This window comes from Taeniopygia guttata, chromosome 8 (assembly GCF_048771995.1).
Source record: "Taeniopygia guttata chromosome 8, bTaeGut7.mat, whole genome shotgun sequence".
In the NCBI taxonomy this organism is placed as follows: Eukaryota; Metazoa; Chordata; class Aves; order Passeriformes; family Estrildidae; genus Taeniopygia; species Taeniopygia guttata.
In genome coordinates, this window is record NC_133033.1 from 7,172,577 (window position 1) to 7,185,451 (window position 12,875).

The window sequence follows — 12,875 nt, forward strand, 5'->3', positions numbered from 1 at the left end:
GTTCAGATAGCTTTTCTTGCCTAATATATTTAAATACGTCATTTGCTTGATTATTTTGTGTAAATTTGTGCAATGAGGACTTAGGGTGTATTACTGTGTGAGTTTCCTTTACCTCCTTCTCTTCCACTTAAGGTCTATGGGATAGGACACATCCTTTAGTATTTCTATGCAGCTTTTCCTGCACCCTTTTTTCATCTGTCAGCTTCTTGGCACTTCTTTTGCTGAAGTTTTCTGTCTTAACAGATATTAGTATCTCTTTAATTTTCTTTCTGTAATTTTGGTTCTTGGTTTGCCTATTTACTGGGTCTACAGACAGCTCAGATGATAAAAATGTGAACTAATAATGTACTTGCAGTGTTGGAGGGTAGTTTTCTTCAGTTTTCCTTATTTATGGCTTTATTTCAGTATTCCTTTATTGATATGCACCACTAGAGTAGTCGAAATACTTTTTTTACAAATCTTACCCTTTGTGGCACCAGATTTGATCTTAGTAGGGTTCTTTCAGAACAGATAAATCTCTTCCCTCCAGAGGGAAAACCAAGTCACTGAAAAAGAGCCTATGGCATTCATTTAAAGGAAAGAATCAAGAAGAAAGAGGGAAACAAAAAAGAGTTCATCTTCTGAGACACGTTTTAGATCTGTTGCAGATGTTAGCTCAGCCGCGCTGGTGAGCGTTGCTTTGAATTCGCTGCCGTCTCTGTTGCGTTGTGCTTGAAGGTTGATCCCGCAGTTGCTGAAATTGGGAGTAAATTTCCCATTGATTTCATCAAGACAAGAGTCTGGCTCATGGGGCAGCTCTTCCAGCAAGAAGGGAATGTCCTCTGAGTGTGAAGTACAGTAAACTTCCCGGAGCTTTGGGACTGATAGGAAACAGTGCCGGGCCTGTTGCAGAGAGGTAAACTGAGACACAGGCAGATGGAATTCCTCACCGTAACAGTGCTAGAAATAGAAGAAGGGAGATGTAAGATTGCTGTGGCTGTGGCTGTCTGTCACATAGTTGCTGTTGCCATAGGTGTTTCATACCAGCAATTGGTTTTTTAATAAATGAAGCATGTTAAAAGAAGAGATGATCTGTCTGAAGCATAAATATTAAAAATACTTCCTGTAACTTTTATTTTGAGTCACTTCAAGCTAATGAATAATGTAGTAGCTTTAGAGACTAAATAATCTTTGGCAAAGGCAAACCCTTATTTTGGCAGATAGGAATTGGATTTTTGATGAAATACAACAATCTGTACAACTAATGTAATACAGACACCCAAAATTTGCTCTGTCACAACATTTCTAATCTTACTTATTTTCTAGGTAACTTTCTGACATTTTCCCAGAGAATATTTCCAAGATCTAACCATAAATAACTGAATTAAAAAATGTATTGATATTATTTTCTGAGTACAGACTGCTTACTTCTCATTGAAGTTGCCTTACAAAATATGTAGAGAGCACCAAAAAGAGTGTGCCTTTTAAAAAATCACTTATGAAGAGGCTCAACAGCAGAGAAAAAGGGGAAAAAAAGAGTATTTGTGTTGTGGTTATTACTAGTTTAATTTTTGTCCATGCAGACTTGTGAAAAGCTTCTTAGAATCCCTGTAGTGTAAAAGATTCTGCAGGAGAGTCAGCTTGCTGCATGGTTTTATGCTTTAAGGAAGGTAGAGTTTTCTTTTTTTAATATAACATAGCTTGCAGTCAAACCAGTCATATTACTCTATTTAAGTTTTTAAACATCTAGTTGCTTTTGAAGGATGCTGTTGTAATAAAAAATTTCTTTAGGTTATAGTCCTCATTAATAATTAAAGCAGGTTTCCATTTAAAGGAAAAATGGTATTGAGTTGAATACAAGCAGTAAAATCTTGGGTATATAAAATTTTACAGTAGCTTTGTCCAATTTTCATTGCATTTAATGAGACTTCCATGATACTGCTCAGATTTGTATGGGTAGCAGGCACAGTTTATTTAAAGCCAGATGAATTGAGTAAAACCACAGAAAACTAACAGCAGAGCAGTTAAGGCAAACACTCTTCTGATGCAGTTTCGCTGTGGGATTTTGTTGATGGTGTTTATTTAATCATAAGGTCAGAAGTTAGTTTTAAGTTTTTATGTTATAGAAAGAACCCCCATTGGACCGCATCTAATCAAAGCTAGATTTTGGATATGTAGCAATCCAGTTGTTTGGTATGTTGCACTTGTCCAGATTGTCTGAAGGTAAGAGCAGTGAGCTGTGATCAGCAGCTGGGAGGTGTAGGTCACACCTTAGCTTGTTAGGATGAGAGCAAGTGTGTGTCCCAGTGAGTGAAGGCGATCACCATGTGAACAAAGCTTGCTGTGTGCAGAGGTAATTCAGGAGTCTGCACTGTACTCCAGGAACTGGAGCATGGACATACAGGGTGCAAAGTATTTGTGGTTCCAGGCAGGGCCAGCGTGTGTGTCCTCGTTGCACTTGTGTCAGACTTGTGCTGGTTACTCTTGGAGTTACCTCTGTGCTGGTGCTGGAAGGTGTCCTGAGTGTCAGGGCTGGCAGCTCAAACACGTAGTGGCAGCCAAGGATGGTGCTCAGATTCTTGTCTGGCATTTGTCTTAAAACTAGAGCACTGGGAATCTTGGAGTAGAGACATAGGGTTGCCCTGTGGGAGACAATCAAGCACAATCAGTGCTGAGCAAGACTAATAAGCAACACCAAACTTGAGCATCTTCCTTTTGGACACTCTCCAGTGGCTTCACACTGCATTTCCCAGTCCCCATGTTATCCTGCTTTAGTACTTCAGTGAAATACCTTGACTTCCCATTGTTTGGATGATGGAAAGTTTATGATGTTGCTGCAATGGGTCATTGCTTAATCACAAAACAGTATTCATATGGTGCATTCACATTGATCATACATGATAGACACACTTTGTGTTAGAACTGGAAGTTTTACAAAGCTTCCAAACTCTTGTGGCTTATATTGAAATTGGAGCTCTCAAAATCCTTTCTCCCCTTCCAGTTACCAAACAATCAGGCTGGGTCTTGCCAACAGGTACAGAATACAACTTAGGAAATAATTCCATCTCTACTGCCTCTGGAATGTGCTTTGGGTAAAGTCTGTTTTAGCCGAAGGGAAGTGTTTCATCTTGCTCCTGAATTAGGCTGGTGCAACTGCTTGGTTTATATGCTGTGCATAATTATATAATACTGGATGTGTTCACTGTTTCCTTCTTCGATCTCTGTTCCTGACCACAGTCTTTCAGGAGAGAGGTTATGTGGGGGGGAAAAGTAGGGATTACTGAAAGGAACTATATTATATATTGAGGTTGACTTGAACTCCCTGACCCACAAAGTCGGTAAAGTTTCAGAGTTAGGCAAAATTGATTTGTTCAGCCCTAATTACTGTTATTTTAGTTCCTAATATGAATGTTCCTAGCACTTGGATACTGTTGTGTGCTACATACCATAGATAAGTTGTTATTATTACTACCTTCTAGGTCCATCTTGGCAGTGGAATTTGGGTAGATGAGGAGAAATGGCACCAGCTGCAAGTAACACAAGGAGATTCAAAGTATACAAAAAATCTAGCGGTTATGATTTGGGGAACAGATGTTCTCAAGAACAGAAGTGTCACAGGAGTTGCAACCAAAAAAAAGAAAGATGCCGTTCCCAAGCCACCTCTCTCACCTCACAAATTAAGCATTGTCAGAGGTAGGTTATTTGAAAACTTTTGCTTCCTGCTTTGGAGTTTAACCATTAATCACCGAGTTGAAAGATGCTTCTTTTCAGCTCATTTAAAATTAACTGATTAAAAACTGTAATTCAGATTGCTATTGCATTGTGAAGTGCATACATACCCAGGAACAGTAAAGCACATTGCAATAGCTGTGCACAGTGCAGGCTTCCACAGCTGAAGAGTTGTACATTGACTTAAGTAAGGTTTGAAAAGATCTTCACTTTAGACCACTTGCAGGGCAGGACTCTGAGCCTGGAGAACAACATGTTGTTCTAGAATTCATTTGTAACATGCTGATTTTTTAGAGTGCATATATTCCTTTAAACAAGGCTGAGAGTAGCTTTATGACATTCTTTTATCCAGAATATAACCAGCTCTGGCATGAGGCACAGAAACCATTATAGCTGTGACTATAAAAATACCTTCAAAGGCAAGAAAGAATAGTTCTACCCTTTTAAGTGAAGAAAATGGAAATAGTAAAAATTAATTGCTGCACTTGAATTGGAATTTGGACAGGAAGTGTAAATCGCTGACCTCATCTGGTAGGGAAAATTGCAATGGCACTTTCAGTAACTGCAAGCCTGAGTCCATGTGTGTAGTACTTTGAGAGGGAGAAGGCCTTCTTTATTTAAACTGAACGGTGAATTTCAGTCCCTTTGTATCATCATGCCTGTGTTGCATCATTTCTGTCTCTCGTGGTATTTCAGGCTTCTTTTTAAGTCAGAACTGAGTTGTTTCCTCATGGAATACATACTGAAATTAGATTTTTAGGTTTTGTGTCCATACTAAATTGCAGTGGGGCTGAAAGAAACCTCCCCATTTGGTAGAGCTTCATTATTCTGCATTTCCTGTTATTAGTTGCTATGTGCTCTTAACTGTGAACTCATTAAGAGGTGGTGTAATTGACCATGAAAGTACCATGTTTTGGAGTAAGAAATACGGTTCCTCTCTGAGTGTGTGCGTGTGTCTGCATCTGTGTTGTGTGGGGAGAAGTTGGAAACTTATCTCCGTGCTGTCATCTTCCTTAGTTTATAAGAAAAGAGTAAAGGACGTGGGTTTTTTTTTCACTAGTCTGCTTCAAGATTATATGTGGAAGTGGAAGCTGTTCCATGCTGATTTTCTAGTTCTGTCTGGGGTCTTTAGGTACAATCCTTACACATGTAGCTGAGCATTGACGTACTGGCCACATAAGGAATCCACTCTGTGGCAGTGGCTCCCCTTGGCAGCTCCAGATGCAGAAGCAGAATTGGTTGCCCTGGTGTGCGTTTACAAGCACGCAGCACAAGGGGGTTATTTTCCACTGGCCCGTTGCAATGTGGTTTCCAGTTTCCCTGCTGGAGGCTTTTGCTCCTCAGTGCTGCTGGCAAGGTTGTTTCTGTGAGAATTTCCTCTTCTGCTTTTGTCAGGGCTACTCTATATTACTCGAGCCATTTAAATGACAGCTTTCTTCTAACTCTCCTTGTTTTGGCTACAGTGAATTTGGGAGTCTGCTCCGACAGGTACATGATGAGAGGCAGATGGGGCCCTTCCCTTTCTTCTCTTCCATACCTTCACACTCACCAGCAATTCAGCTCTTCCCTATTTCCTCGTTTTTCTGTTTTCTGTCATACTTCTGCTTCAAGCCTCAACCCTCATTTGAATTCTACTGTTACATGCCCTGGTTTTCCATGTTCCTCTTTTTAGTGTTTCTTTCACCTTGTCTCTGATTTCCCTTTTGTTAGACTCCAGCCTGTACAGTCTCCTCTTGAACCAGTTAAACTGCGTGGCCAGTGTTGCAGGTGTCAGGCTGCCTGTATCAGTGGGACTGGGTAGTTCATAACCATGATTTTCCATGTTGTTGTGTCCTTTGCGTCAGTGTCAACAGGTCTTGCCCCCCATGGAGAAGAAAGCAAAACAAAACAAAGAAATGACCAGCAAGGGGACAAATAGTTGAGATTTGAGGGAGTTTTCCATAGCCAGTGATTTGGATCAGGTGAAGCTCCTGGTTAGCCTTTGAGGTCTGCTTGAATTTTTGGTATTCAGCAGTACAAAGGGGTGTCTCTGTGCTCCTGTAAAGCCAAAAGACAAGGGAGCAAAACCTCCAAATTCCTCTTTGAAGCCCTAAGCCAGTATCCATATGCAAGTACTAACTACTATTTCTGCACCCCCTCACAAAAGTGGACGAGATGGAGAGGAAAAACTGTGATCAAGGATCTGTCTGGTTCGCACCAACTTTTAAAATAACAGCTTTTGAGTGAGTTCTGTCAGGTGATTCTGTGCTTGGCTTTGTGGCTAAATGAACAACACAGCCTGTCTTTCATGGGAGTTCACCTTACTGGGTGTATCTGCCTGGGAGTGTTCCTGACACTCTTGCAGGGCCAGTTATGCTCTGCAAACAGACTGCCTTTCTTCAGGCTCCCAGTGATGTGCCTCTTCTTAGGTGTCGTATTTCCAATCATAGTTTACGGATGATCAGCATTTCAGCTATCAGGCTGCATGCTGGTTAATTTCATTTATTTTATATTCAGTACGTCTTACAACATAAAATTCACATTGCTTTAGATGTTCTCATCATTTTGTGGACACAGACTAACTTATTTAAAATAGATTTTTGAATGACAACATTAGCTCTTAATGTGTCTGATATCTCTATAGCTTATTAAATATCCCCACTGTGTAGTATGTAATAAAGAAATGATAAAAAGTATGATGGATGTGCACTGTTATAAACCTTGTTAATGCAAAATAACCTTTTATAAAACTTCTCAGAGGTTTCCAAATGAACTACAAAGCATGCATAGTACTTAATTTTCATAACTTTTTAATATGGTGCATTAGAAATGTTGTAAAGCACATTAATTAAGCAATAATCTCTATGGCTTTCTGTATATGAAGCAATAAACAGCTAATGGAATAGATCACTAGGCAAAGCAGAACAGTTTGTTTAACCAGTCTGGGAAGCCTACACAACAAAATACATTGGTCTGTTTATGAAAATCAAAAAACCCCAAACCTGCCTGTTCACTAAGGAGTTGTGTGTGTTGCACTACTTCAGATTTCAGTAAATTCTGCAGGATTCTGGCACCAAACTTCCAAATCTGTGAAGAAAAATTGTCTCACTGCCCACATTGTTTTTGCGGTTATTGCTATCACTGGCTTTTTGTATTCCAGATAATGTGTATTTCAGAAAGTGTATTGATCAAACATGCAAGGAGATGGCACTTGTCCTGAATAATCTACCAGTAAAAGTGAAATAAGCCCAGGGACAGGGCAGATGATACAGACATGGACATTAATGTATGTGGAAGCGATATGAAAAATGAAATAAATGAGTTAGTGTTCTCCTGCTGGTTAATGCTTCTCTTCCTGAGCATTGTCATTTCCATACCCCCCTGAAGGGGTGAAGGTGGGAGTGTCCCACCAGAGGGTGGGACACTTCACCTGGGAAGAGACTAAATCTGCTGTGGAGATTCAGACAAATGCAGGAGCGAGGCAGGCAAGGCTGGCACTGTAAAAGGTTGGGTTTAGCTTTGTTTCTGTATGGAAAGCCTATTAATGTAGTCACAGCATAACTGGAAGTTGTCATGCCACTGATTCAAGCCTGGTGACAAATCTTGACTTTAACAAGATAGACAGTGAATCAAGGAAAGCTTCTCTTGTCTTGCAACAAATATACACAGTGTTTGCTCACTGCTGTCTCTTGGGTAGTTGGCACAACTCGGGGCTATTGTGTTTTCTAAAAATATCCTAATGACTCTTTCCTTTTTCTTTTCTCCCCAGAATGTTTGTATGATAGAATAGCACAAGAAACTGTGGATGAAACTGAAATTGCACAGAGACTCTCCAAAGTCAACAAGTACATCTGTGAAAAAATCATGGATATCAATAAATCATGTAAAAATGAAGAAAGGAGGGAAATTGCAAAGTACAATTTGCAATAAATTTTGGATTTTTAATAAAGTCTTAGTGTTTTACTTAAGTGTTGGTTTTTGATTTGTGTGGCATTTTTGCTGATGGGAGAAGCTGAATTGAAGCGTTGCTCTCTTCCTATAACTGATCGTTTTTGAGCGGTTCTGTCATGGTGTAAACTGCTTTTAACTAATGTAAGATATACTGTAAGTTCACTCACAATGAAAACTGAAGTTTCCAAGGTTTCTCCAGCGAGTTGCAGTTTGTTACCTGCGGTTGTACATTGGTTGTGTTTCTGCGGACACCGACCCATTTGCCCTGCGTTGAGTTTTACTGGAGTTAGTGGATCTCAGCTGCAGTAAAACATCTGCTTAGAAGGAAGAACTGTACAAAATTCACTTTGCTATTGAAAAGGATTTTGCTGTATTTTACAAAGTGTTTTTTTCTGAAATGAAATTTCAATCGTTTGTTTTTATAAATCTTTGTTTTGATCTCTAACAATATATTTGATCAAAAATACACAAAGAACGTTTCTTTTTCAATTATCTTGTAGGTAGATCACTATTACCATCACAGTTAAAAAAACTGAAAACTAAACAATAAACAACAAAGAACCCAAAGCTGTAAGTTGTAAAATCATGGTAATTCATTTTAATAAATAAATCTAAAACCAGTTCTTTTTCAGGGACCAATACACTTCAGATTTCTGGTTGTGGTATAAAGTTCCTCAGTGTGTCCATACTATTGTTCTTGAAATATTACCTTTTTAGTGTATTTGTACTTTGAAACAATTTTAAAATTGCCACACTATGGCAAGAATATGTACAGTAGAAAATTTAGTAGAACTTTGTTTGGGTCCATAATTTAACAATGGACACTTTTAGCACAAATTTTAATTACAAATAAAAATAATTTTCTACATTGAAGTTAGACTTGCGATGCAAAGTTTTTAGAAATAATTTGTCATCTGAACTATATGTTATTGTCTGTAAGTGAACCAAAATATTCTCTTTTCATTAAGAATTTAGAGAGAACTTACGGTCTGGATTGATGAACTTTGAGGGTTTATGATCTTGATTAACCTTCCATTTATTCTGTGCATACATATGTGATTATCTGCCTTTCAGCCTGCCTGTTCCCAAGTGTCAGGATTTGTTTCTTTTCTACTACCACTGCAGTTCTGTTTCCTGTAGTTTTAAAAAACTTCCCATTTCTTAGCACCTTCCTGTAGCACTGGTTCACCCTGAGGTGAAGCCTTTTTCAGTGGCCTGTAAATGTAGATGCTGTGGAAAGGATCAGGCTGCTGGGCTGGACTTGCCTTGCAGGGAAGTATTTAAATGATAAAAGGTATAGATGTGGCACTTGGGGACATGGTTCTGTGGATGCCTGGACTTGATGATCGTAAAGGTATTTTCCAACCTAAATGATTCCATAATGCTTTAAAAGGCTGGAAAAAAAAGAGGAGGGGAGAGGAAGAGGAGGAGGTGTGCTAGAACAGCCCTGCCTCTCTTGGAAGGGATGAGACAAGCAGCAGGCTGTTTCTCCCTGTACTTCACCTGTATGTAATCAAATGTCTTAACTCCTAACTGTTTGCTCTATACTTTCTAAAATCCACTTTCAGGGCTGCCTTGCACCAACCTCAAGCTGTGCTGCCAAACAGGAGCACCAAATTTTCAGAGTGGTGCACCTGCATTCTTGCCCCTTCCCTTAGCCCCACAGGTGTGGTTGAACGGGTGTGTCAGATCCCACTGATTTCCAGGGTTCATTTCTCAGCAGCTGCTTCCTGTAGGATGGAGCCAGAGCTTTTGTGGTGAGGGGTGGAAAGAGCAGGAGAGTGTTTTTCCAGCGTGCCCTGAAGTTTCTTTGAACAGCCTCCCTTGTTTCCTGCTAATATCAAACATGTTCTTAGGTAGTGTTTAATGAAGTGCATAAATGTTTATGCTTCCTAATTTGGGATGCTAAATAGCAAATTAGTGCTTAAAATGTCAGTACATGTATCCTTTTATTAATTAAAAAGAACAAATAGAGGTAACACTGAAAAAAACATTTAAACAGCAAGTTTCCCCTTTTCAGGCAGGCTTGTGAATGTATAGGGTTGGGATTTTTTTAAATGATACTAAGGCAACCCACTATTTTGGGGAAAATGTGCATAATTTCCTCAGTCTTTTATGGCTTTAGTACTAGTGTGTTTCCATTGTAACACATTCTTTAATGAGAAGATCAAGCTGTACTTCTTAGAAGATAAGCCTATTTGAGACAGCATTTTATGAAACCTGGAAAAAGCAGCTTAGAATTTAATTAGAGTTAGGACTCCAGCCTGGCCCCAAAAATCAGAGGTGTTAATTCCTTTTGCAAAAGCAGTATCACCTTTCTAAGGCTTCTCCTTGACGTGCTCATCCCATCAGATGTTAATACTGCATTTTGCTGAAGAATTTGTATGTTCTCCTTGGGCACGATATCTTGGAAGGCTTCATTAAGATTTTCCTGGAGATTTCATTGGCCCAGGTTAGTTTTCATTTGAGTTCAACGGGGGTATTTGGGTGACACAAAAAAGTTCAGTTCCCTTTGAAACTTAGTGTCAATGGGGGCTATGAAATCCATTGGACTGGGCAAGTGGTAGCCAAGGTGTCACTCGAAACTTTCCTGAGTCTTGTTAAAGGAGTAGGACATATTGAAGGTAGAACACCTCTTCACCATATTACAACTTGAGCTAAGTCTTTGGATACTGGAAATAAGTTTTTTTGCTAATAATAAGCCATTTTTGCACACTGTGGTTGTATGGCAGCATGCTGGGGGCTCTGCAGGAGGTAATGAGTGTGTGAATAACATTTTATATTTGCATTTGGTCATTACTCTTGTCTTTCCCTCCCTACGAGCCAGCATCAAGGTTGTATGATTGTTTCCCAGTGTGTCTGTTTGAAGTAGGGAAATATGCTGCAGTTCCGTGTTCCAGAAATACCCAAGAAAAATAGGATCTTTAATGGGGTGTGCTTTTCTGCATTGCAAAACTGATATATAAATTAACTGTGAGTTTCATTTCATTTTCCTACTCTGCGTTTATGGCCAGGGCTGTTCTTGTTGGTACATTAATTTTTCCATAATTGTGCCTGCCTGTACATAGTTTGCTTTGTTCTTACTGCGTCTGCTGTGAATCTACCGTAGGAAACTTTATAGAAAATAGTCCCTACTAACTTCTTCCTGCTCTAGGCTAACTTCATACCTGTATGTCACAAGAAACAGGAGAGAGTTTTGACAGAAAATGAAGTAGGTTTTATTACACCCTGTAATACCCCTCATTCATCATTCTAAGGTTTGTGCTGTGCCATTACCTCATACTGTAAACCTGGATTTGTAAGGATCAGAAAGACATGGATTTAAGAGGAAGTGACAGTTTATTCTCTTTTTAATCAAAGCAGGAAGGAGGTATTGTTGTTATATGAATAATCTGATCTTCTGTTGCCACACATTGCTGCAGTAATTTGTGATATTCATGATCTGATCCATATTAAAGTGCCTCTGGCACACTTGCAAGGAAGCAAGATTAGAGTTAACAAAAAGGGCTTTATTTTCTATTAGTGATTTTATAAGGGATATGAGCTATTGTGTTAAAGGAGAGAATCCTACCAGGGACTTTAATACCTGAGTCAGGAAATCTAGCCACTCAATTAAAAAAAGAAAGCTAGTATTTATTAGAGAGGGGGAAAAAATTGTTAATTTCTGCTGTTCCAGAACAGGTTTGGATTTACTGGTGCTTTACAGAGATGAGAGGGTTTTTTTTAAAAACAGCAAAATACTTATATCAAAGTTGAACTCTAAGTAGGAATTCAAGGTTGCATTGGTTAGCTGTTGTTGGCTGTCAAAAGCAGGTGCATTCTCCCTGTGTGAGGTCACTTCTTTGCACCTTACCTTTGATGTTGTATCTGAGAGATTACTGAGATGGCTGCTTTGTTGTCTTAAGCAGAGATTATTATCCTCTTGGAAGGTTTAAGTAGCAATAAATTGAACTTTTTGGGATTTAGTGAAATTGTAAAGATAATTCTACTTCATACTTCCAGAATCTATAGACTTTTAAAAATTAAAGCTAAGTGCAGTTCATTGTTAAAATGATACAATCTTGAAGCAGAACCTGAGAGAATTGAGTGAATTGGGAACATTGTGTATTAGCTGTAGCTTCACTGTGTATTAGTTGTGTTCATAGCTCTTGAGAACACCAAATCTGGCGGGTTTCAGAAAGGGAAAGCAAGGTTGTGTCACATGGAGCTTTACTGAGGATTATTTCAATATTCCATCTTTCTGACATGAGAATTCTCTTCTGAAGGAGACAAAGACACAACTTGTGCCTGCTCAGAATGAGGTGGTAGCTTTCTCCATACTCTTGAAAATATTTGTCATTCTGTGCGTGCATTTAGTCTCGGATTGATGAAGTCATAACATCAATTGCTCAGACTTTATTGGTGTCATTTTTTTCATCATAACAGTGTGGAACTCTGAAGTGATTCATACAACACCGAGGCAATAAAAGCGTTATGAAGTGCAGTCATTGCGTGTTTCATGCTCAATAGCTAATTTTTAATTTCACCATCTTGGATATTTTTTCATCCCCTCAGGGTTCCTAAATAGGAAAAGAGAATCATTTGGACTTGGACAACAGGAACAGTGATTCAAGAAGGAATTAATTTATGTGGTTGTTCATCTGTTTTACTTTTGCAATTATTTCTCCTGTTTATGTTTGAAGGATAACTTTCATTCTGTGCGTCAGATACCCTCTTGTTGTGCAGTGAAATAATGGTCCTGTGGTTGTGAGATCATTTGTTTACCATAAAGAGGAAAATACCTCACTTCCAGCATCAGATGAAGTTGCATTATGGCTGGATCAGAACAAAGGTGAAAGTGAGTCTGGGAGGGGAGGAAGAAGCTGAGCCTAAAGGATTTTTTTTCTGAGCTGCCTTCTGGCTAGAGAACTTTCTACAAAGGAAATTGTTCCCTCTGCATTTAGCAGAATATAAACTTTATATTCCTTGTTTATTGATAGTAAAGCCTTAATGGAACTGAAGTCTTTATGAATATATATATTTATTGCATCAGGCTACCTACTGTCATGCTGAATTTTGGTCTTTGGTGATTTGAAATTAAAGAGTCATTAAAGAAAATTTCCTTAACAACCCAAGAGAGGCATAGGCTGGGGGTGATTTAGCTTTTCTTGTAATATAACAATTGCTAAAAGTTCTGCAAAATAGAAGATAAGAAATTATGTGTGTTGGTGCTTGTGTATCCTTTATAGCTGGCCTGA

The 12,875-nt window shown here is 38.9% G+C and overlaps 1 protein-coding gene across 10 annotated transcripts in view; it reads left to right on the forward strand.

Moving 5' to 3' along the window:
- Positions 1–12,875, forward strand: part of BEND5 (BEN domain containing 5) — an 878,609-nt gene that overhangs the window by 550,505 nt on the left and 315,229 nt on the right. For 7 of the 10 annotated variants that reach the window (XM_072932492.1, XM_072932489.1, XM_072932487.1 and 4 more), the window contains 2 exons: positions 3,459–3,672; positions 7,457–7,655. The exons of 2 other annotated variants lie outside the window; for them this stretch is intronic. In XM_072932492.1, the coding sequence (XP_072788593.1) occupies positions 3,459–3,672; positions 7,457–7,617 (375 nt within the window). In that variant the 3' untranslated portion in view covers positions 7,618–7,655. Of the gene's footprint in view, positions 1–3,458; positions 3,673–7,456; positions 7,656–12,875 lie in introns of those variants that run through there. One more of the 10 variants, XM_072932491.1, reaches the window with a different exon arrangement.